Source organism: Prionailurus bengalensis, chromosome A2 (genome assembly GCF_016509475.1).
Source record: "Prionailurus bengalensis isolate Pbe53 chromosome A2, Fcat_Pben_1.1_paternal_pri, whole genome shotgun sequence".
In the NCBI taxonomy this organism is placed as follows: Eukaryota; Metazoa; Chordata; class Mammalia; order Carnivora; family Felidae; genus Prionailurus; species Prionailurus bengalensis.
This window is the reverse complement of record NC_057348.1, coordinates 22,701,126-22,726,747: the sequence shown is the minus strand read 5'-3', so window position 1 is coordinate 22,726,747 and position 25,622 is coordinate 22,701,126. Positions and strand designations below refer to the sequence as shown.

At 49.3% G+C, this 25,622-nt stretch overlaps 1 protein-coding gene across 2 annotated transcripts in view; it reads right to left on the bottom strand.

Moving 5' to 3' along the window:
* Nucleotides 1–22,605, bottom strand: part of CACNA2D3 (calcium voltage-gated channel auxiliary subunit alpha2delta 3) — an 860,144-nt gene extending 837,539 nt beyond the window's left edge. The window contains exons 1-2 of one of the 2 annotated variants that reach the window (XM_043587660.1): nt 22,333–22,605; nt 21,589–21,670 (exon numbers count right to left, since the gene is read on the bottom strand). In XM_043587660.1, coding sequence (XP_043443595.1) covers nt 21,589–21,670; nt 22,333–22,454 — 204 coding nt within the window. In that variant the 5' untranslated portion in view covers nt 22,455–22,605. The remainder of the gene's footprint in view (nt 1–21,588; nt 21,671–22,332) is intronic. The other variant, XM_043587659.1, reaches the window with a different exon arrangement.
* Between the last annotated feature and the right edge of the window lie 3,017 nt (nt 22,606–25,622).

Genomic DNA, 25,622 nt, shown 5'->3' with positions numbered 1-25,622 from the left:
TATTAACACTGATCACACTGGAATAGCAGTAGTTTATAATTGTTCTTTATCTGTATTTCAAAAAATGTCCACAGTAAATAGACAGCATTTTGTAATTTAAACAATTTTTTAATGTTTTATTTATTTATTTTTTGAGAGAGAGACAGACAGAGCACAAGCAGGGGAGGGACACAGCAAGAGTGAGACACAGACTCCAAAGCAGGCTCCAAGCTCCAAGCTGTCAGCACAGAGCCTGACGTGGGGCTTGAACTCATGAATCATGAGATCATGACCTGAGCCGAAGTCGGACGCCTAACTGACTGAGCCATCCAGGCACCTCAACAATGCTTTGTAATTTAAAAAGTGACAGCTTGTCATAGATATTATTTCTTCCTAGGTAGTCATCCAGGATCAAGGCTTGAACGTTGCAATGGAAGGAAACTCCTGTCTCTGGCACCTTTTGAAGCCTGTGTGGTTGTGCAAAGGATCTGCACCTGTAATAGTGAACTGTTGAGGGCACTTCTGTTGAGGAGCAGTCACCCACCGAACAGCTGGGTCTGGTCTAGGGACTTCTTCAATCCTGGGAAAAAAAGCACCTGGGGGAAAAGAATCTGGCCAGAGCCCGGCAGGACTGCAGGCATGACAGGCACATGTATCAGCTTTGCTCCCTACTTCCTATGACAGGAACAAATTCTGGAGCACAGAAATCTAGTCATGACCAGCTTCCCATGGTACCCAGGATACCAGTATTAGCCAGCTGGTTCTTTATCACTCAGGGTTGCTATCCTCGTACAAACACTCTAGGAGAAGGGCACATTGTACCTGTCACTAACTAGCACAGTCAGCTCACTGTGCAACCTGCCAGGTGCAGGCCATGCCAGGAAGGAGATGCAGAGCAGTGGGGCCCTATCACTTCCTAGCCAAGTAACTTTGGGAAGGTTACTTAATAGTCTCTGTGTCTCAGTTTTCTTCATTGGTTAAACAGAGATAATAATGGAGTAGCTTGCATACAGGGTTATTGCAAGGACTAGATAACGTCAGGATGTATTAGGTGTTCTGAATGCTGTCTGGCTTGTGGTGAATGTTCAAGAGCATCAGTGAGTTGTCACCATCACCACCACCATCACAAGGCTTTGCCTTGGGAAGCCACAAGGAAAACGAGGATGAGAAAGACAGGAGGCCCTCATAAAGCCTGTGGAGCTGGGCAGAAGAGCTTATAGTGATGGCAAAGCAGTAATTAGAAACCACCTCAACTCTGATAACCACAAGTGACATACAAACGGCAAACGAGGACAGAGATTGGGAAAGGCTGCCCCGAAGGCAGTAGCAACTGAGGGTCCAGCACAGAGCCCCTGGCATAGCAGAAGCTCAAAGGTTGGTTGCTGGATTAAGAAACTAGGCTGTGAAGACTGAGAATTCAACAAGCAGCTGGAGGGACAAGAATAGGAGTTTATGGCAGTGGGAACAAGTAAAGCAAAGGCCAAGAAGAAAGCATGGGATGGGTTTCTGAGACCCAGAACTCACATTTAAGGAGCTCATGGGTGCATGTACTTGGGTGGTGAGGATATGGCTGGGCCAGGACAGGTGAGGAAGCATCACAAAGGATCCAACCAGCCCTCGATTATGAATTCCTGCCAGCCCTCAAGTCTCAGCTGAAGCCCCTCCCTTTGCAAAGCCTCCTCGGACCCTGAGCCAAAGCAGGTCTTTAAGTCACATGCTGTCAGCACACCTCCATGGCACCGCAGGGAGACTTGCATGTGGTAGTCTAATTCTTTGAGAAATACCCAATTTCTGCACTAGACTGTAATCTCCATGAAGGTGCAGCCTATCTGATTTTTCTTGTCCTACATCCCCAAAGCCAGCACCATACCCAGAACAGAGTATCAAGATATCTGTTCTGTTGAATGATGAATGAACAAATGACTGATGAATGAATGACTGTTTCCTCGTGCTCCTGCCAGGGACCAGCCACAGCCCGAAGCAGGCATGTGTGCTATCTGGAGATGCTCCCCACCGCCTCCCTACATGTGAAATGGAGAAATGGAGAAAGAACGTGTAATTGATGTATTCTGACATCCGGGACTAAAAGCTGGCACACAAGAAGCAAAGTATTACTAGCCGTCATCTCTCAAAGTTATACTGCGCTATTCAAGGGCTGAATTCAAGGACTTGTCAAAAAAGAATAGAAAGTGACTCTCTTCACTCTTCAGCCCTTCTGCTGCACCTTCTCCTCCACTCTCAACCCAGCAATCTTGCCCACAAAACAGATCTAAGAAAGACAGTGCACAGTGAAGATTCATAGCCCATGGCAATGGGAGTGTGCAGGGTTTGGCGGGTGAGCTCAGAGGTCTAAATCACCACTACAATACACATGAAAAAGATGACACACACACAGGTAGATCAGCAGGGAAAGCTTTCTCTCCCCAAGTCCTAGAAAAAGCACTCTGAATGGGGTCTTGATGGGTAGAAGCTATTTCAACATCCTAGTGGGACTTTGCAGTTAATTCAGAACACGAGAGCTTTTAAAGAGCTTTTTTCCAAAAGAGATAAAGGGTACCCAGCCTGTCATTTTACCCTAGAATGAAAACTAACCAAATAATTAGTTTCAACACAACCATGAGGCTACATCTAATATGACCTCTCTTCTTGAGATGCCACCCTGGAAAGTTCATGTGCGCACACACACACGTGTGCACACATACATACCTCACCTTCAGATAGCGGGGGACAAATGGTGTTTTGCCTGGGAATTTAGGTAACACTAAAATGAGGAAACAACAGCCCCCATTAGCTGAGGGTCGTGGCTGAGGACAGAACAGACCAGGTGTGAATCTGTGTTCTGTCTTTTATGATCTGGCTGATCTCTCTGAGCCTTAGAGTTCTCAGCCCCTGTACTCATTCGTTTATTCCACAAATGTTTACTGATACAGACTATCACAGGAACCAAAAATAGAGCAATGAAGAAGCCAAAGGTCTTGCTCTGGAGAATGAACGTCCTCTAAATGAAGCAGCACCTCTAACCTCGGAGGTGGGTGTACGAATCAAAGAAGGCAAGAATCACAACAATGGCGGCTGCCCTTCACTGAATTCCTACAGCTGCCAGACACTGAGCTAAATTTTACAGTCATGGTCTAATTTAAAAATCCGTACAACAGTCCAGTGAGATAGAGATCACTTACAGAAGAGGAAAATGTAAAGCTGTTCAAGGCCATATACTATCCACAGGTAGCTTCTGGCACCATGAACTTCACACTCAGCTCCACTGCTTATGTCTGACCCAAACAGCCGGCGTTTCTGGGATGTGCAAGTTCACCTTCCTGTGCTACTCAGGTTACATCTCAGCCTTCCCTCCCCCAAGGGACCTCAGCTTTCCTTTACTGGTTCCAGCCTGAAAAGAACACGGCACACTTGTTGAATGAATGCTGGCTTTTTCTTTTCTCTTTTAATTTGTCAGTTTAAAGCAATTAACGTCATCTAGTCAGGCGTGTTATTAAGTCAACATTCAGGGGAGGCTGGATCAGGGGAAATGAGTATACCAGGTTATATAAATGCCAATTTACTCACTGTCTAAAATATCACAGAATTTCATCATATGTCAAATATTTTAGTCCCTTTTATTTTTGCCTTTTATATTCAAAGATGACTCCATTCCCTGATACAACTCTCAGAACAAGTCTGTGGTACAAGAACCCTTGGGAAATACGTTAGCAAAAGTGGAAAGGAGAATTTACCAGGATGGGATGTCATTTTAGCCTCCTCTGACATTGATGCTGCTCTGTCTTCCCTCGGCCACTGGGCCAAGTCCGCCTCATCGTCTACACCTAATACATCATTTTTGCACTGGTGTGAACTGGTGACCCTGCTAGACTCTGCGTACCCTGGTGGGGCCAGGAGTACCTCCACACCCTCCCCTCCCACAGGCACCTGCTGCAGACAGAGGCAGGGCGACAGATGACGGTAGGATGTACAGACCCTGGCACAGCATGGACTGAGTGCCACCCAGCTCATGGTGGAGCATCCTGGGAGACGAGGTGAGGTCTGCCCTCCCCTAGAAGCAGGCTGAGTCTCAGCACAGAGGGACTCTCCAGCTCTGTCGCATACAGGCCCAGAGAAAAGCAACAAGCTGCCCCAAGTCTGCAAGTTCAGCAGTGTCAGAGCCAGGGCTAAAATCTGGAACTCAGACTTCCAGGCAGGGCCCTGGGACCCTCTAGTCCAGCCACATCACACCCAAATAACCAAAAGGGGAAAACTTTAAAAAAAAAAAAAAAAAGAACAAACAGGAAATCCAGCTCAGAAAACTCAGATCCAAATGGTAGGAAGATAAATTCTTGGAAGGAGGTAGAATAACCAAACCAACCTTCCACAAACAAATATGAGCATAATAGTCACATCTGCATCTGGGGGACGGGGTGGTCCTCTACCTGCTTCTCCGTCACTAGCTTCATGATCTTGGGCTCTGTTTTCTCAAATACAGTATGAGGATGGGATACTACTCATGGGCTATTGTGAAGATTAAATCACAAGAGCTCCCTATGCACTTGTCCATTCACCAAACACTCATGGAGCATCCGCCAGGACCAGGTCCTGGCCTTGCCAAGGACAAGGCATCATCCCCAGCCTCAGAAAGACAACACCTGGTCAGAGAAGGAGATGAGAAAGCAAGTAACTGCCAGCAGATGCAATAACAAATACCAGATGTAGTGGATGCTCTAAGAGCAGGAGGCCCATCTAACATAGATGGACAAACTCTTTGTAAATTCTGTAAGTGCTAAGTAAAATATAAGGTGTTCTGAAGACCACTTGGCTCACCCTATGCTTCCCAAACCCGCCTCTTCCACTCTCCTCCCTGTCTCTCACATTTCCTCCCCGTCGCTCCCCACCATGCCACCCACATATCGCCTCTAGCTGGGCTGCCCACATGGTAACACCTGTGACCAACTGAGCTGGCTGCTGGCAATAGGAAGAGGCAAATGCAAACAGGTAAGAACAGGCGTCACAGTCAGACAGCCCTGAGTTCAAGAACCAATGCCACCACTTACTAACTCTGTGACCTTGGGCAAGTCCCTTCACCTCCCTGAACCTAAGTGTCCTCATGTGGAAAATGAGGCTATCAAAGTACCTGTCTCATGGGATTGTTGAGAAGGTAAAATGAAATTTATACAGAGAGCTTAGCATAAACCTTATCTACCACTATCGGAAAACGCAGCGTTAGTCCCAGACTCAATGCTGCACCTCCCAGCATGAAAACGAACCCGCCTGTAATTTACCCTAGTAACACTGAGGGCACTGTTATTCTCTTAACATATTTATTAGGCTGTAAAATCAATGTATTGGTCACAGCCAGCCTTCCAAAATGAATAGAATAGAAAGAGCATAGTAGGTTACAAATGAATACGAAAAAAAAGAAAAGAAAAGAAAAGAAAAGAAAAGAAAAGAAGAAAAATAGAATCAGAGTCCAGTCCAATAGACCAGATTGCACAGCAAGGAAGGCTAAGTAATGTTGCATGAAACTTGCGTTGCACATGTTAAGTCGTGTGCAATGGTTGCACTGAACCATGTATTTCTTACTTTGGGTCACGGTCAAAAAACTCTGAAAGCTGCAGACTTAGGAAAAATGCAGTTTTGTGCCCAAGAGGACCCTGGGAGAGCAATTCTCGTACCAGGGAGATGAGAAGCAGCCTTTTATGGAAAGCAGACGGCATCTTTCATATTGATGTTCACCAATTTTCTGTTAAAGGTCCTGGTAACCTATTTGGTAGGAAGAAAAGCCATCGGTGACAGGTCAACAAATTTCTCTCCATCTTACAAATTGGAGAATGGCCACTTCAACTCTGCTCAGTGATTTCTAAACAAACTGCTTCAACAATCAGATGTGCTCCTGGGTACCTTCTGACTTAAAAGATAAAATGCCTGACTTGTTCTAAAGCCCCCTTCTCCACTGCAGAGAAAATCTCCATTCATGCCATGCCCGCTGAGGAAGCCTGGGTTCAGGGACCGAGCACAGACTTCACACACACGGACACTTAAGCAAACCACGGTAGGGCGATGTGCACATTTCCCCTCAGCAGGAAAGAGAGGGAATGATTCAGTCTCTTTAGGGGAATCCAGAAGACTTCCCAGGGGTGGGATTCAAAGCACGGTCTCTGGACCACCAACAACAGAATTACCGAAGATGTTTGCTAGAATGCAGATTCCAAGGCCCTGGGTCGCGCTTACTGAGTCCAAATCTCTGGGGTAGGACACTGGAATAATGCATTTTAATAAGTTCCCCAGGTGATATTTCAGCGTGAAGTCTGACCTCCTCGAGAGGCAGGGCTCAGCAGTCAGACAAGGGCAACGGGGTCAGCAATGTGGATGGCGGGAGCTGCATGGGCCGAGGCACAGAGGCGTGACACAGCCTGATGCGTTTCGGGACCGCAAGCAGTGTGCTGTCACCGAAGCACACATGGCCAAAGGATGCAAAGGTGGCCACAGTGGCAAAGGGATTGTGGCACCAAACACAACTCCACACGCCTCACTGCGTATTCAATGGGTGTTTATCGAAGCAGGAAGGGAGTGAGGGAAGGAAGGAAGAAAACATTTCCAACATTGGGTCAAAACCAAATGTCTTCTTGTAAGTCTGTTAAGACAGCTAAAGATTTTCCCAAACCAAGATATTCTACCCAAAACGAAGCAATTGGTCAGTTGAACCTCTATTGTGGAAAAGGAGAAGGCTGACGTCTCGGGTTTCCAGATGGGTTTATCAATGCTGAATAAACACTTTTGTTGACTGTCTCCTACTCCCTTCATTTGACATAGATTGTACTAATAAGGGGAATGTTCCCCATGATACACTGGGACAAAATATTTGGGCAGTTAAAAACAGACACACTAAGGGAACATTTCCTCTACGTGAAATTCAGGCCTACACGTGGCTGGATCAGAGGAGAGGCCGCACAAGAACAGGCTTCCTGCGGGGTCCAGCGGTGAGGCTTGGACAGGCGTGGGCCAGGCTGAGGCTAGAGGCTGTCTCTCTCCATCCTCCAAGGAGCCCACTGTGGGATGTGGAGCCTTCCTTCCCTCTGTGGTCTCGACGCTCTGATCAACATACGAACTGGCAGTAAAAATGCCAGTGCTCCAGGCCTGGCCCATTCTGGATTCACTGTGACATGGGCCATGCCACCAGGCTCAAGCACCCAGGGCTGGAGGGACTGGTCCCCAAGATGTGCCCCAAGCTTGGAACCGACCCCCCCACCCCCCACCCCCCACAGCTTGAAGCTCATGCCCTTCTGAGTAGTCCAACTCAGCATGAAGGTAGGAGGTAGGCGTCAGATTACGGTCAATACGTGCCACGCGGCAAATCCCAGGTGTGATGTGACACAGGAGCAAAGACCACCCAAGGCAGCCTCCTAGCCTCCCCACAGAGTGATGTCCCAGGAGGAGCTGGACGGGAACTCCTTTGTAAGCCTGAGAAATGCAATAGTGTCGGACCTGATACTAGGGGAAGTGGGCTGGAGCTTAACATCTTCTGACAAAACTGCCCCTCCATTAAATCCACGTAATTTAATTCCCACTTCCCAACCAGCTGCTCCCCTAATCTCAGAGGGGCTGTGCTTGGTGCAAGCTTTCAGCATATCCGCGGGCCAATGGCACCTTCAGGACTCAAAAGCAAATGCAAATAACCCCGCCTGGCTGTCTGGCCTCTCCCACCGTGCCTTGCCTTCATACAGGGAGGTGGGGGGACCAGCCATGCAGGCTGCAGCCAGGACGCTGTCCGAGAGCGGGTAATGCTGCCCTGTGGACGCTGCGGTTACATGCAGCGGACAATAAGCTCCCGATCGCCCACGACGCACACTCAGAAACCCAGTCCCGGTGATGTAAAGAATAGGCAAACAAATAAACAAACACATGCAAAATAAAAGAAACCTGCAAAGAGAAGGAGAAACCAAGCCCAGCAAACACTGTGCAGCATCCTGACACCGGCAGGGCCTCGGAGAAGGTGAAAGGGATAGAAATTACAATTCACATTTGTCCCTAATGTCACTGGGAATGTGGCATTCGAGCACTTCATGGAATTAGCTGCAGCAGCTTCCTAATTGCCTTCGCCGAGTTGCCTCCCCCAGGTTGATGGTGGCGGCTGCGGCGGAGGCCCCATCAGTCTCGCTTGGTGCTCTTCGTGCACCCGCCCGGCACTGCGGTGCTCCCGCCCGGCACTGCGGTCCTCCCGCCGCAGATGCTCGGCTTGGCGCTGCGGAGGGGCCGGGACCCCTCAGCCTGGTAAGGAGGCTTCTGGGCGAGACACGGCCGTGTTTTCAGGATGCAGCAGGGATGCTCCCCAGGGGCGAGGGGGTCGCAGGCTGGAAGAAGTGAGGACCAGCTGGCTCGGATGTCTGGCAGTGCCTGCTGGCACCAAGAGGGCTGTGGGCGAGGGACCTGCTTGCAGGGCTTCCGAGCTGGCTTGCTACAGCCAGGAGGCAGCCCCCGACTTTTTGCGGCATCCACGCCTGATGCTGAGGATTCATAAAACCCGGTACAAGAGAGTAAATGGGGAAAGAGATGTGAAGGACCTAGTTCTTGGCCTGTGCTCAACAGTGTTCTTATTCTGATCACCAGCATGTGAGCACCAGAAAAAAAGGCCCGGCAAGGTTCTTCCTTTGTTTAATCTGTACATTCCACCAACAACCCCTGAACCCCACCCTAAGGATAGCTCTGTGCTAAGTGCCTCTCCCATCAAAAAGAGCAAGTCTGCCCTTGGAGAATTTAAGGTCTAGTTACCTGCCTCCTTCTTGACACTCCCCACAGGAAGAGATAAGGGATCCTCAGGATATTGCATATATATCCCCAGGGCTGCCAGGGGCAGGAACAGATCTTCCGGACTCATTCTATGCAAAATAAAACTGACCCTAGTGGGTCTAAGGGCTGTGGCCTTCAAGCTGGTTGTCAATCAAGCAGAAAAACAGAACTGTTCCTTCCCCGAGGCGGGGTGGGGGGAGAGGAGCACCAACAAACACCCAAGAAAGATAGACAAAGAATGAGCACGTCAAAAACCAAGGAGGTGAAATCTATTGGGCACTAAAACTGCGAACATGCCAACACAGGTGATTCTCACCATGACCCCATTTTACAGGTAAGGAACCCAAGGGCCAGAAGTGAAGCAAAGAAGGGATACACTGGGGCTCCAAGCCAGATCCATCTCGTACCAGGGTCCTGGAGCCCAAGCAGGCTCTTCCACAGGATCATCTGTTTCCATAATGGGGAACACAAAAAGGGAAACTGAGCCAAATTCAATGAAGATTCTCAGAAAGGCTTCTTAAGAGTCAGACCTGATGTGGAGAGGGCTGGCTGACCCTCAAAGGAAATCAAAAGACAAGCAGCATCATGTTATTATAATAAAAAAGGAAACTGTAGAAAGCTAGAAGGCTTACTGGGCCCTTCCCTCATTGTTGCTCCTTTTTATGTTATTTTTTTTTAATTTTTTTTAACGTTTATTTATTTTTGAGACAGAGAGAGACAGACCATGAACAGGGGAGGGGCAGAGAGAGAGGGAGACACAGAATCTGAAACGGGCTCCAGGCTCTGAGCTGTCAGCAGAGAGCCCGACACGGGGCTCGAACTCACGGACCGTGAGATCATGACCTGAGCCGAAGTCGGACGCTTAACCGACTGAGCCACTCAGGCGCCCCTGTTGCTCCTTTTTAAATTCTGTATTATGAAAGCAAACGACAATGCATCCACTAAAAATTCCAAAGGGGAAACATTAAGGATGAGGAAGAAGCTTCCACCAACTGTCCGAATGAGCCAATACCAGGCTAGGACCAAAACATGCTGGTCCTAGAAATACCCAGATGCCCCAGCCCATGCACCTGAACAGGACTCACAAGGCCGAAGTTCTAAGCCTGCTTTTGCCACTTGGAGCTGGGGAACCTGGGGCAAAGTTACACTCTCTGTTTTGGCTTCTGCATCTCTAAAATGGAGGTGGTGACGGAACCGACCTCAGGAGTGGTTGTGAGGCATTAAATAATGCAAATGAAGCACATGGCACAACATACAAATCACCTGTATCAGTATTATGATCACTTTCTAAGACGCCCTTGTGGAGCTCAGCGGTGAGCAGCTTCAATGGAGGTCTCCGAATAAGGCTTCCAGTGTCCCGATATCAGCACTCCCCCAAGTGGACAAACCACTATCTCCAGCAGCCAGCAGGCCCAGGTATGCGGGAGCAGCTCCTGGGGAATGGTGACAACAGCCCACCTTTTCCAAACGCTTCCTGTGAGCCACTATTGCTAAGCATCTTGTGTACATCTTCTCATTTGGACTTCCCAACTCCACCGTAGACGTTAGTACCATTGTGCCCACTTGACAGATAAGAACAGTGAGGTTCGATGACTGACTCGTCAGGATCATACGATTAGTCAGTGGTAGCAGTGGATTCAAATCTGGATTAGCCTGACTCAGATCCAGACTTTCACCAACACATTTCTGCCTTCCCAAGACCAACCGCCTCCCTTGTAAGTCGGTTAAGTGTCCAACTTCAGCTCAGGTCATGATCTTACAGTTCTTGAGTTCAAGCCCCACATGGAGCTCCGCACTGACCGTGTGGAGCCTGCTTGGGATTCTCTCTCTACCTCTCCCCTACTTGTGCTCTCTCGCGCTCTCTCGCTCGCTCTCTCTTAAAATAAATAAATAAACATTTTTTTAAAAAAAGTTTTCAATCAATAATCCCTTGATTTCTTTCCAAGTCTATATATTTTTAACATTCATAGGGTATTTGTTTCACACAAAAACTGAAAATCTTGCAATTTAAGTAGAAAATCCAGCTGTGGCTCCATAATTTTGAAATTCCTGTTCTGGCAAATGTATATCGCTGGCTTTTTTCAAAAGATTAGTGAGCTGTGAGCCCTTTCCTGAGAGGATTACATCTTATTTCAGGGTGACCAAGTGACTCCTAATATTCAGAAATACTCACACTTGGCCACAGATCTTGAGATTTTAAAGTAGACACCAGTTTTAATCTACACAGGGAAATAGCCCGTGTATATTAAAACACACACACACACACACACACACACGCGTGCATTTGACTGGTTTCCTGACAGTGAGTCCCTTAAACAGTGTCCTCTGTGCTGGTGTACAAAAGCACAGCATTCTGACAGGGGCACAGGCCAAAACTGAGAAAAAAGAATATTCAAACTTTAGCATTACCATCCAAGAAGCCACATGACTGTCAGTGGGGCAAAAACCTATGCCCACTGAGCTGTTTGCACATAATGTAATCATATTGTGTTAATAGAAATTTCACCGATAATGGAAAGTGGTAGGAGGCTAAGAGTAAAGCTGTATGTTATGACTCGTGGCCAAAGACTACCTACTTCCAATGGATTTATTGCCTCCCACACCTATTGTTCTTTTTACACTATTTTTCCGCCTCTGCCTCAACAAAGCGCAATAGAAAAGGCATTACGGATGGTGCAGGTACAAAGAGCCAAAGCCCTGCCCGGTGTTTCTGAGTCTCCCCTTGCTTTGCAAATTACAGTACAATGTTATAGCAAGAACAAACTTGTGTCCCAAAACTTCCCACCTTTACTGTACGAGGGACTAGATTAGAAGAATTCGGGAAAGAAAGCAAAAGCAATCCACCTCCCTGGGGACATAATAAATGCTTTTGTTTGCAATGGTGCCTTTGTTGCATTAAATGCGTATGCCATATGCTGTCTTAATTTTATGAACTCATCATGGGGTCAAAGTGACTAAAATTCCTGAAGTCTCTCTTGCTCTTTATTAAAAATGAGGCGGGACACTACAAACAAGAGAAGCCAGGGCAGTGAGGCTTCCCATGTGCCACATATTGTTCCAAACACTTCGTGTGGGTTATAGCATCCAATCCTCCCCAATGCCTATGACACAGGTGCTTTTATTATTAGTTCTGTTTTGCCAGTGAGCAAACCAAAGGCCCAGGGAGGTAAAACTAGTGACTGGGAGAGCAGAATTCAGCTCCAAAGCCCGTGCTCTTTTTAAAAATCTCTTTTCAGCTGCTCAAGCTCATCATAATAGAAATCTAGATTTTTCTAAAACCAGACACTTGGCTCCCTCCTGGGAGCCAAGAGTGAGCAGCTGTCAAGAAGGAAATGCAGGGTCAAGTTTACATCAGGGGAAGGTCTAGACTCAGGGCAATTCCACAGGCCAATTACACCTTTCACTCCATTTTAATGCAAAACACCAAAGTCTCAGGAAAATATGTCAAATCAGTAAGTGTATGATACCACATTTGCCATATTTAGAGACCTGAGCCAAGAGATGAAGAGCAGGTTTGACTTTTCAGGGAAAACATGGAGGTAAATGCTCCCCGGTTTTGGCAGAACGGCTCAGTCCTCTTGTCTTAGCTGAGACTGCATCCTGCTTGGGGACCCCACAAGGTCACTCTCTTCCTTGGCAGCTGTGCCCTCCAGGCTGAGAAGAGGCCTTAAGGTGTCCGACACTGCCACCTCCCCCCTGCCAGCCAGGGCCAGACCAGCCAACCCTGCCCATGCTCCCCTAGGAACCATTTCTGTCCCACGGAAGGCACAGCCCACGCTGGAGGTCAGAGAGCCCTTCCTGGCCTTGCTGCCCAAAGAGCAAATATCTCGAAACCCCACCCAAGCACACACGAGGCCTCTGGCATCCCCACCTACCCAGCCCTTCTCATCCTGCTGTGGCCCTGCAGACCCCGCCGAAGTGTGTGCTCAGGTGGGATCAGCCCACACAGCCGGCATGTGCTGTAAAGGAAAGTCAAAGGCTTGGGGGGTCAACATGAACCCACGTGAGTCCCAGCCTCACCGCGTGGCCAGCTGAGCTACAAGCCCCACCTGGGAGAGGCGGTGGGCCGCCTCCAGGAGAACTAAGGACCACATCAGATGCCTTACATGATCTGCTTTCATACAAAGAACGCTTGGCTCGTGAACACTCAGAAGAAAAAAAAAAAAGTCCATCTCCTTCCTATCCAGCCCCCATCAACCATCTGTTTACCTAAGCTGGTTATGACCTTGGTGGATTTCAAGAAGCTGCTGGTGCTGTCAGCCTCTGATGTTCTGTAACATTTCTGGGCACGAATGGTGCTTGGGCACTTTTCTGAACTACCTGGCCCAAGGGGAACTACCACAGCTTCTGCATGTTCACCTTCATGCCCGACTTCTTACTGATTTTCACTGCTGGTTACAAGAGCTGCGTGCATAAACAATTTTCTAAAGTTACGCGTCTACAATAGCACCCCCCACCATGGCTTCCAAGTGTTGGTGCCTATGTCTGTACAAACCGGGGTGGCCCGCGTCACTCCTTCAACATCTTCAAGGAGACCAGCAGAGGACTGCAGAGGCTCACAGGCCAAACACAACAACAGGATGCGCCAAGCAAGCTCTGAAACATAGGCAGGCAGGGCCAGTGGGAAGGGCCAAGGGACACAGAATGCCTTTCAGTGCCTCCTGTGACTTGGTGGCAGATGGCAGTCCCCATGCATGACTGCACCTCCCTGTCCCGACAGGAGGAAAGACCCCCTGCCCAGTGAGGTGCCCTGTCCCCTGCTGGTCTCTAGGGCCACCACCTAGGAAGCTGTTGGGAGAAGTCTAGCAGGTGGGAGGAGAGCTGGAATGCTCTCCAAGAGGGCGTTCAGATCAATGAGTGTCCATGGCTGGCTCCTGGATGTGCCCCCCCGCCCCAGCGAGGGGATCGCTGGGCGCCTGGGCTCTCCTATGGCTTTAGCCGCACCCTGAACACTGGGGCACAGGCAGCCACTCCTCAGCCTGACCCACTGCCCCCACAGCAGGGTGAGCCAGGAAGAAGGTAACAGGGAGACCCTGAGGCAGTTCTTCAAGCCCGATGTGTGAGGGGTTCCGCTTATGACCCTCAGGAGAAGAGAGCTGACCTCAAGGAGAGGAGGGCATGTCTGGGGGGGAGGCTGCCTCCACATAGCCTCCTCCCACCTCCTCCCGCTGGGGTCCACAAGCTCCTCCCTGTCAGGTGGGAGGTGGGATCACCTGCCAACACGCTGGCACCCAGCACTCACCCACCCATTCGTGCACTTGCTCATTTAGTCACACATATCTGTGAGCCAGGCCCCACGGATGCTCAGGGAAGGTTACCTGAAGACCCTCTATTCATATCATGCAACCAATCATGATCTCAACCAATTCCTGCCGGGAGGCTTTCGCATACCAGGCACCATGCTAAGTGTTTTTTGCACTTTATTCCATTTAATCCTCACTACAGCCTACAACGTAGAAGGTGCTGGTCTCCTTTCACGTTTGAGGGTACAGGTTCAGAAATGTTAAACTACGAGGCAACCCAGCTAGGAAACGGCAGATTTGGGACTCCAATCCCAGTCCCTCTGACTCTACACCTGTTTTCTCTGCTGTTACCGAGGCTTTCAGTTCCTGAAGTAACTTCTCAGCTGTTACCTCATTTAATCCTCCCAGACACCCAGGAGGTGGAGAAGCGCAGGGATTAGCCACAGTTGTTTCAAACAAGAACTGAGGTTGAAAAAGGTCACACAGGGTCAAAGGGAAACTCCAGCACAGCGGCCAAGTAAGCACACTCCATCACCTTGGAAAGGCTGCTTAACTTCAGTAAACCTCAAGCTCCAGATCTGTAAAATGGGGTGAATGGTAGTCCCTGACTCATTCGGTCGCTGGGAGAACTTAGGGATGGTGGATGGCACGTGTGAAGTACTTATCACAATACCTGGAATGCGGGACTTGCAGAGTGGACGCTACCTGTCTTTACTAGGAGATTAAGCAATTTGCCCAAATCCACTCAGGAAACGCCTATAGAAAAGATAAAAAGACAAATGCCGGGGCTCCGAGGCCAGTGACCTTTCCTTTACCAACACTGCATCTCCAAAGGAGTGCGTCTCTGAAAATGCTCCATGCTCTCCACCTATTATGAGGATGAACAAAGACGGGCAAAGGACACCTTCTAGCCTGTGGCGGGAGCGAACGTTCAAGTAGGCTGAGAGGACGAACTACCCAGCAGGGAAAAGAAAAAGCCGAAATGAGGACGGCCTGCCCCGTAGAGGACTTCACCCAGCACCCAACAGGCCCTGTGCTTTAATGCTCTGCTGTCATCATCTTTAAATTCTTCTTAGTGTTTGAAGGAGGAGCCCCATATTTCCCTTGCACATTGGGCCCTGCAAATTATGTAGCTGGTCCTGGTCTCAGAAGATCCTCAGCTTCCAGCTGCCTACAAGATCTCAGGTGCCAGCTGGACTGGCTCTGTCCCAGCACCCTGGTGGGGCCCCTCAAGCCACACTCTCTGGCAGCCCGAGAGGACAAGAGTGGTCTTCTCCATCAGCAGGCGGCATCTGGCACAATCTGTGATAAGCAGCATCCATTTTCACGGGCATATGCACGCATGCACGAAGCTAATAAGTGTAATGGTAATGACATGTGCGAGCCCTGAATATCAACTGGCTTCACCTACAACGGATAACCAGAGGTCTGCTCTGTGAACCCACAGCCACTTACGGCCCTGCCCAGCTTGCCTGTCCAGATCGTTTACATGGATAGCAGCTCTTTTAACCTTCGGAGGCTACTGTTCTCCAATATCAGGTGCCAAGATAAACACTCTCAAGTGCACAAAGAAATGGCCATCTATTTCTTGTCAAACGATAATGCTCTCCTTTCCGATATGTCCTTGAAATGCCCATTAATAGTTTGGCTTCTGAGCTGTTTATTTCCATAATCTTGATTTGGGGTAACCAGGAAGGTATGCAATATACAAATTTAATACACATTATACATTTAATGCCTTATTTAAACAGCCTTGGAATGAGCACCTAATGAGTGGTGGATGTCCAAAGCAAATGGACACTGAAATGTTTACCATTTATTGGTAACACACTGGACTCCTCTCATAGTTTGTATCCGTAAAATAACTTTCTTCTGAAAAGCAGACATGCTGGCTACACACACAGAAATCCCCTAAAAAAAATCAGCGATGCAGATGCCTAATCTGTCAAGGCGGGGGGTTGTGGTCCAGACAGAGGACTGTGTCACAGAGGGGTCTCTGAGACTGGCTTTACATTTCAGGAACAACCACCTCAGTCTGCTGGTCACTAAATACTCAGGAAAATCACAGGAAATCAAGCAGCCCTCCTCTTCCTCTATATCATTTCCTTCTCTCGAAGGAGACGCTAACTTTTGTTTAATGGACCAAAGAAGGCTGATAAAGACTCCACCAGTGTTTCCAGAAGCCTGACGTGGGGAACTCTGTCTCTTTCCAAATGATATGCAATAGCATGACTGCAATCACTCGAGATAAAACATAGGCCATTATGTCTCTTGTATAAAAGTTGCATTAAAAGGATCTCAGATGCTAATTCACAGGCTGGCATTTACAGCATTTATTTCATCTTTTCTCTGTCTCAGCCACAGCAAACATCCCAGTCAGAGCAGAGCGTCCCAGGGAGCACAGAATCTGTTCAAAGCCTCTGTCTAGAAGATGCTGTGGGTCTCCGCCGAGGAGGACCATTTCAATTAGCACTGTGACTGCGAAACATGGAGGACCCCTGACCGACATGAACACGGACAAAGAAGAAGTCCATTTGTTGCCATCTATGATGGTAAATCTGGATGAATAGCAGACAGGACACAAAAGATCTTGGTGAGAATATACGCTTCTTTAAGTAAGCCCAACGCACCAAGTCACGTATTGATCAACCTAAGTGTGAGCACTACCACCAACTGAGGATCAATCAAAGACTGAAAAGGGCTCAAATCTCAAACTTGCACTCCTGGGACCATGTGCTCCAGGCTGCAGGACAGCTAAACACCTGGTGGGCCCGCAGGTGCTTGGGGTAATGATTCCACGTCTCTTTTACTTTTGTTCGTCCTCATACATGGCTAGGTCTTCACCACAAAATGGACACACCAATTGTGCTTGCACGTGCCCCACAGATTTCATAATTATTAGGTGATTTGGTACTCGCGTGCTTGCCTAAAAGCACCCTGGTATTAGAATAAGATAAAACATAAAATGAAATAAAGAGCCAGCATGAGATCGCCATAGTAATTGATCAAAATTATAACCACACTGAAATAAAAATCTGAGTTTGCCTCCGACAAGAAAATAATGCCTATATTTTCGTTTCCCTTAATTTTGACCAGCATCTGCAAATCCAGCCACAGGGGCTGCAGCGGCTCCTAATGAAAGAAAAGGCAAAGCACAAGTCTATCTGGCAGCAAAGAAATTTTGAGAGAAAGTAAAAGAAGAAAAAGACATGAACAAAAGAAGTTCAGACAAAAATTTAGCAAAGCCATACAAAAAGAAGTTTCTCTGGTGGGCAAAGGACAGCGTGTGAGTTCACAAATGCAGTTAGATACATGCGTGGGTAAGATATCACTGACTTGCAACTGGTTCACCCTGTTCCACTAATGTTCTGGTGACTGGGATAATGAAACCAGTAAAGTGTCCTGAAAGACTGAAATCTGTCATTTCTGAGATTTCAAGGCTTTTAAAAATAATCTGCCAGAGAAAAGTCCAGTAGCTGAAGTGGCATTGGGAATTAAAGCACTGGCGGTGGAGGCTGAATGCATTCATCTTGCAGAATGACAAACAACTGTGTTTTCTCAACAAAAATGTTCAGCAAAGTAGCACCCCCCCCCACCTAAAAAGCAATCTGTACACGCGTCAGGCTTCCTACCCAATTCCTGACAAGTGAATCCTCCTTTTCAATTATTTAAAAGTCCATCGATCTCCATGCTGATGAAAAGTCATAATTATCAAAATGGGTAAAAGAACCAACCTTTCACTTTGCTGACTCCGTCTTGCGCAAAGAGACATCGCGTTTATATATTAAAGCCGTCCTCTCAATAAATAGTTGATGACGCAAAAGCCTTGCCATGCATTCCAAGAAGTGCATGTTTGGTAAGCGCTGCATGAGGCATCCAAGGTAAATGTCAATTATTTTCCTCGCATTAAAGACAGAGACATACCGTACCTGTATTTCCGCTGTGTACTTATCATCACAATTCTAGAAAGTGTAATTGGAACCCTTCATTCCCATAAACATAGCATTGTCTGAATGCGGTACTAAATAGAATGAAAAACCCAGCCTCGACCACATTCTTCCTAAGGAGGATGAAATGAGAATCACACCACTTTAAAACCTTGTATTGTGGATGTTCGGAGCGTGGAGCCCACGAGTTTAACAGCCTAGGTTACCAGACCCACCGGAATGCTGCGCACTGAATCCCCAAATAGAGAGGTAATAAAACTATACCTCTCCAAAAGAACACAAACAATGTGCATTCTTTGAGGAAAATGAAGCAAGATAGAGGCAGCTGAATACCGGCATGAATACGTCAAATAGGAAAGTTAATTAAAAGTTGAAGTGAATCGAAACGTCTACAGTACCTGCCGGCTTAGGACAGCGGGATACGGACCCGCAGCAGCACGACACGACTTCCCTTGCAGGGGCCCATGGTTCTGTAACAACTGTAAAACCCCTCAAGCTTGACTCTGGGCCCAACATACAAGTCTCATGTTCTTCCATTCCGTACTGAAAACATGCGACTTTGCTAAAACACGATGACTGCATCTTATAAACTCAAAAATATCCTCTTCTTAGGAAACTAATAGGCTGCTATTCCTGTGCTCAGCAAAGACAAAAAGCAGGGGGGAAAAAAAAGAGGAAAATTCTGGCAGAGAATACATACCATATTATCATAAGCTAAAGTAGCAAAAGCCGTGGTATTAAACATAGAAACAACTGAGGACATACTCTCTTTCTTGAAGCCGTGACAATGAAGTACATTGTTAAATACTTGTATTTATGCTGATGAAGTCAGTGATAATACTACCAGCTCAAATTATATTATCTAATAAAAGCCTTACCAAAATGGCAGTTTTCCCAGTCTCCAAACACCTTAAAATAAGTGGCCAATTGTTATTTAACTTATACTCACAATAGCTGTTTTGTAAAGTTTTTGCCCTAGTGCAAAAATTACTAAGCTCCCATTCTAACAATGAACACACTACATTAATTCACAACAAGAAGCGTCAACTAGAGAAACTACACAGAGCATGTAAAATTATACACTGGTATACAGTATACCCACTTAACTGAAAACCAAGTTCAAACGTCCATGCCTTAAAAGTGTAATTATGCAAAAGTGTCCATTATGCAACATGGTATTGTCACCTTTGAAGACCCTTAATACAGTGTTCGCACATTTTTCAGCCAAGTTTTTTTTTTTTTAAACTCATTTTGAAAGTATCTTCATTATTAAGGATGAAGTGACGTGATGGGAGGATGCATAGAGTTCTGACTGGAAGAGTGTTTCTTCACGCACATGGGCAGAAACTCGAAAATAGGCAAGAGAAAGGCAATTGTCTCCTTGCTTTTCCAAACGATTTGATGCCTCCCACACTCTGAGCACCTGAGACCTTTCTTATACCTTCCTATACTCTGAACTGTCAAAAATCAATGTTCTCTGCTAATTGAAAAAACACTGTCATATTTGGAGGTAACGGGCCAAGATGACCAAAAGGTACCTACAAAAGTGCCCCCCAAGTTGTCCGTCATGCCTGCCCATCGTTCATGAAAGTCCTTGCCTATCAAGCCAAAGCCATAGGTATCTCAGGACTCCTCAGCAGATGCCTGCATTCCAAATGCAAGAGCAGGTACGCACCCTGGAACCCAATGGCAAGCAACACCCCACCTTCCCCTCGCATCAGATTACAAAAAGCCAGGCAACAGCAAGAAATGACAACAAAGCCATAAACAGCTGGATATAATTACACAATTGTCAAGCTGCAAACATGACAAAAGCAGAGCTAGGCTTGTGAATTCAATATCAGAAAGGATGCTGATGAGAAGGTAAGAGAAGCATTTTGACTGTTTCCAATTTGCTATTATAGAGTGGCCAATAATATGGCTGATGGGCTTTTGTGCAGCACGTATGTGAGTGCGAGTGCCTGTGCTAACTTCAGAGAGAAGGAAAAAGCGTATCTCATGAGCTTCTACAAAACGTGAGATAAAAGATATGTAAGCACACACACACACACACACACACACACACACACACACACAAAAAACATTCACAGGCTCTGAAGGGATACTTTCAGAGTTGGTACAACCGCACTACAACATGCAGATGAAAAATGTTTCTTTAAAGTTATACAAAACGTTCTCTTCTTTAAAAGCATAAGGAAAATACACAAGCAATGCAACACACGCAGTGCAACAGTCCAAAACTTTCCACATAAAACATCTGACACGCAGGCAAAATGCCAAAGCAGAATACAGACTGGTCCAGGTTGAAAGAATGCTAGCAAAGACGCAATTCCTATAAACGGAGAGGTGGGTCACAGGAATGTAAATGATCATCTTCCATAAAGGCACATCGTAGCCTCAAGTTTTTATCAACTGCCTATAATTCAATGGATTCCTTCCCCAAATAGCGGAGTTGAGCAAACAATTTTTTCACGGTTTCAAAGAATATGACTATTGGCAATTTTTAAGAATAACTTCCCTGATTCCATTGTGGGCTGATGCCTTATTACGATATTCGGATTTCATGTGACAAACTGTTTCATATAATGTCCCCAAAAACGCTACTCTCTGAAGCGGAATGCCATAAATAAAATACGTACTTGGTTACCAGGCAGCATGCATAACACATATGTTACATTGGCCCAAAAAGCACATTTAAAAATGCTTAAAAGTTAACTTGACAATTTAAGCTGTTTGTACCCATTTTCAGAGAATTATCCCCTAAAGGCCAATTTTTATTTTCTATCTTTGAGAGAATACTTGGATTAATCCTGTTGATTTGTTAACTTGAAATTCTTTTAACCCCTGTAATCTCTCCTTCCCAGCCTATATTTTTCCTTTTTCTTCCTTGGAGAGGAGGGCAAAGGACCATACATTTCACAAGGTAATTTTAAGCATAATACTGCCTGTTTGAATTAAAATTGATGCAGCTTCTGATAAAAGCCTAATAATCAATTCTCCGTTCTCATTACTCTCCAGAATTATATGGACGCAGACCAATTTCTTAAGTTTGTGGACTACTCTCATAGGTTATTACCCGGCAGTGCAGCTGAGTGGAAAGATAACCACATTCATTCTCCTTATCTGTAATGATGTAATGCATCCCAGCCGTGGGTCTAGATGATTGGGGAATAATGGGATTGTACAACCGCAGGGATGACAAACAATAGTGCAGCGTCTTTCTCAGACACGCCGAACCCCAGTCTCCAACGCAGGCAAGGTGAAAGACATCGTAAAACAGGCGCTGATGCTGCCCCTTGGATGAAGTTAGCATTTTTTGGCCAGAGAAGCATCTGCCCTCACACTGTAACAGCAATACCGGCACTGGAAGGAGAGCCATGCAAAAACACTCAGTTTCTGAGCCCTAGCCAGGACAGTGCCAGTGAGTATCCCGCTTTTCTTTGTGTTTAGAATCAAGTGTCATCTAAAAATAACCAGTTGGTGGGGAGAAGTCATTGCACACTTCATTGCCAAGAAGCGAGGGGATCAGAGACACCTCTGATAACTGATGCTGCTCCTCGGGGTTCACGTTTGTTTGGAAAACTAAATCTGCCTCCATTTTCTGTGCTGGAAAAAATCATCGCTTCCTGCCACCACAGAAACCTTACCTTTTGCAGAAGCTGGGAACCAGAGTACTTAGCAGCAATGGATTTTATCTCCCCACCAAAAGCCGAGGCCCAGAGCTTCACCCTACAGGGAGAAAGGGCAAATGTAACACCCGTGTCACAGTCAACACGCACGCACACACGGAGCTGTGGCTGAAGGAGCCGGGCGATATAACATTGGAGGGGGAGAAAAAAAAAAAAAAAGATAGAAAAAGCGCCTGGGTAGAAACTGCCAGCACCAAACTGCAGAGCGCAACGCAGGAGGGGGCCCGAGGGGGGTCACATAGTTCAGAATGCGCAAAGTCTCCCAAGCTCTCTAAAAAGATCACTGGGGGTTATGTGAATAATTGCCCGAGAACTGGACCACGCAAACTGGGATCACCTGGCAAATACTAGTCGGAAGAAACCCACCCATCCCCCCACCCCAAAAGAAGTGAGATGGCAAGATAGCAAAGAGGGAGTAAATAAACGGCCCGTGGAAGTTGGATTCGGTAAACAGGCTTCAAAGTTGGAGGTGTCACTTGAGGTGAGCCTCTCCAGGTCTCCCTCGCCGACCCGAGCGAGGGGGCAAGAGCATCCCACCCCAGCCTCGCCGCCCCACGCCCGTCCTGAAAGGCAGGTGCGAAAGGCGAGGCCGACGCCGGCGGCAGGTCCTGCCCGGCCGCACCTGCAGGCGCCCAAACTTGGACACGGCGGGTCGCGGGCGGCCGGGTCCCCTCCCCGGGCGGCGCACGACCCGGCACTTACACGGAGAGCGGGATCTGCTGCTCCGAGCGCACCACGGCCCCCAGCGCTGCGTAGAGAAGCGCGGCGGCGAGGAGCGCCGAGGCCCCCCGGGACGCGCGCCGCTGCGAGCCCGGCCCGGCCATGCTGGGCTCCCTCCGACGCGCCGGCGGCGGCGACAGGAGCGGCCGCGGGGAGCTGCGCCGAGCGGGCGGTGGGCGAGCGCGCTGGGCTGCCTGCTCCGCGCCGCCCCGCCTGCCTCTCGCGCGCCGGGCTCACTTGGGGAGCAGAAAAAGGAGCAGGGGGTGGGGGAGGGCGGGGAGGAGGGAGGGAAGGGAGGGGAGAGGCAGGCAGGCGGGGGGAGGAGGGAGAGAGCCGCGCCTCTCGCTCGGCGGCCGCCCGGCCCCGCCTCGGCGGCCCCGGGGAGTCCGGCGGGCCCCGGCGGGAGGGCGGGAGGCGCCGCGCGGGCGGGGACTCGCAAACTCCAGTGTCCTTGGCGGCGGCGGAGCGCGCCCTGCCCCGCCCGGCCACTGCGGCCGCCGAGTTCTTTACAACTCCGCAGTCCGCCGCCGCGGGCGCGACTCTCGGGCTGGCCCAGGGCCGTCCCCCGACCCCGGCGGCCCGAGCAGCGGGGGGGGGTCGGGGACGCTCGAGGGCGGCCGGGTCCCGGGCGGCGGGGTCTCGTGCCGCGACGCCTCAGAGGATTCTCCGGAGGGTGGGGGCGGGCGCAGAGGCAAAAGTGAGGAAGGCGCCGGGGCTCGCAGCGGCGGCCGGGGTCGCCCGCGGCGGAGTGGAGTGGGGACGGGACTGGGGGCTCCGCGGGTCCCGGCGAGGGCACTCCTGCGTGGCCGCCCGCGGCAGCTCCCCCGACCGCGGAGCCTGAGAGGGGAGGGCGCGGAGGGCGGCGCTGGCGCGCGAGCGCGGGCTCGGGCTCCGGCCGCAGCGGGGCCGCCCCCGAGGCTCCCGGAGCCTGGGCTGGGGCTTCCGAGCCGCTGGCGCTCCAGCGCGCTGCAGCGCGGGGTCCGCGCGAATGCGGCGGGCGGCGGGGCCGGACTCTCAGGGCCGGGAGGGGAAGCCACCGCGGCGCTCTGTCCCTCGTGACCGGCGGACCCCCTAGATTTCGGGAAGGCGAGACTCTCCTGAGGCCGGGAGGCCACCCGCTCCCCCACGCCGACCCCCACCCCTTGGGCCGGAGGTGCTTTCGGGCCGCGCGCCGAAGAAGGGGCGAGGCGAAAGAAAGTCGGGGAAGCCCTGGGCGCCCGGAGGACCCCCCGCCTCCCCCGCGGCCTCTCTGGCCGCTCCCACCGGGACCCAGCTGTCGGAGCCCCCGGCCCGCGCGCGACATCTGGGCTGTGACTGGGAACTTTGGGGGGCCCTCGCGCCGACCGCCAGGGAACACCGACCCGAGGGAGGCTGAGTCATCCTCGACCCGCCGAGCGCACCTCGAGTGGCCCCTGGCGAGCCGCGCGCTCCCGACGCCGCGGGGTCTCCGGTGCGTCCACCGCCCGGGCGCGCCTAGTTTGCGTGCCTCCGCAACCCGGGCCGTGCGCTCCTGCGCGCCGGTTGCCTCCAGCCTCCGCGCCCTCGGGCGGCGGGGGAGCGAGTGAGTGTGGGCTGCGGCTGCTGCCCTGGGGTGCCCTGCGAGGACCCAGGCCGGTGCTCCGGCCCAGCGGCCCCAGGAGAGAGTTACCCCAGCAGATGCTGGGCTTGATCTGAGTTGGCTGCGTGGGGAGGGAAGACCCAGGGCTCCTGTGGGCCGGTAGCGCTCCCACCCGTGGCTTGGCGCCGGGAACAGGCCCCACCTGGGAAACGCCAGGTGCGTCCCGCCCACGGGCAGCGTCTACAAACTCCACGGATGACTAACCGGTTATAATGAATTCTCCGCTTCTGTGCACACCTCCCGTCATTGGAAGCGTGCTAGCAGTTCCAAACTGAGTCAAGCGTGGCCTGACCCCGGGGCAAGTGGTCCGGATGGCTTTGCTGCTCAAATGGGGGACTGAAAGAAAATCATTTCCCTGCCAGACCCCAGAAGCCTTCTTTCTAAATGAATGAGTGAATGAGGGTAGGAGGGAAGCATATTAGCCCTCAACAGTAAAGCACCAGTCCGTTAAGTATATGGTATCTATATGATAATAGCCCTTCACGCATTCCCTCACTCAACTAGTGAACTGTCAAGCATCTGTGTGGTGGGATATGTGCTGGAGATCCAGTAGAGAACAAATGACACCTGCCTCACAGAGTGGATGCCCTAGCGAGGGAGACAGGCTTTCCTCCTTATGCATTTAAATCATAAATGCATAACTATAAGCTTTAACAAGAGGTCAACTACAGCGCATATGAAGAAAAAGTACCCATAGCATCTATAGTATTGTTATCCCTATTAACTGATGGGAAAATTGAGGCACAGCAAAATAATACAACTTAGTCATATGTAAGCAACCCCTGGACTGCTGGACTATATTAAGGGCCACTTGGGCACCAAGGTCACAATGACATTTTATAAAGTCCTTATGCTCTGTCACCCTGACCTGGGCAAACTTCACACGCATTCTGGGCAACTAGAGAGCAACCAGGAGAGGAGCCCTCACACAGGGCATCACAGTCCCAGGAGGGTGGCATCTTGACATTTATAACCTTGGATCACTTTATTTATTATAACATGGACCACCTTAAACGGCATGATGCACAATATGTTTAAGATGAATCCCACTAAACATTTCTTACTCTGTCAAAAATAAAAATATTTAAACTATCTGCTACCAATAAATTCAGAGCTCGAAGTGTCACAAAGATTTGGGGTTTGTGTGCCACATCAGAATAAGGAACCAGGAGCACCTTGCAACGCACCATGTGCAGCATTAGGCACTGGGTCCCACCTGCCATTTTCACCCAAAAGCCTGTATTTCAACACCCAGCTCTCAGTTGAGGCACTAAATCCAGCCAAATGAAACTTTTCACTGGCAGACTTGCATACTCTGTCCCCTCAACTGAGGATGCTGTATTTGTCCTATGACAACAAGCTGCTGTAGGGCTTTGAACAGAAATGAAACACGGTGAAAAATTTTAGAAATGTTCACCTGGTCCTGGTCTATGGAATGGACTCCAGAGGAGACCCCAAAGCAGCAGTTCTGGGTGGAGGAAGGAACATTGCCCCTAGGGGCATACTGAACATTTGGGAGTTTTCCATTTGTCACAATGACTTGGAATCCTGTTGGCATTTAGTAGATGGAGGGCAGACAGTCCCACACAAGGAAGAATTGTCCTGTGTCCCACAGGACTTTGAAATGACCCACTGGACATTCAGGTAAGAAAAA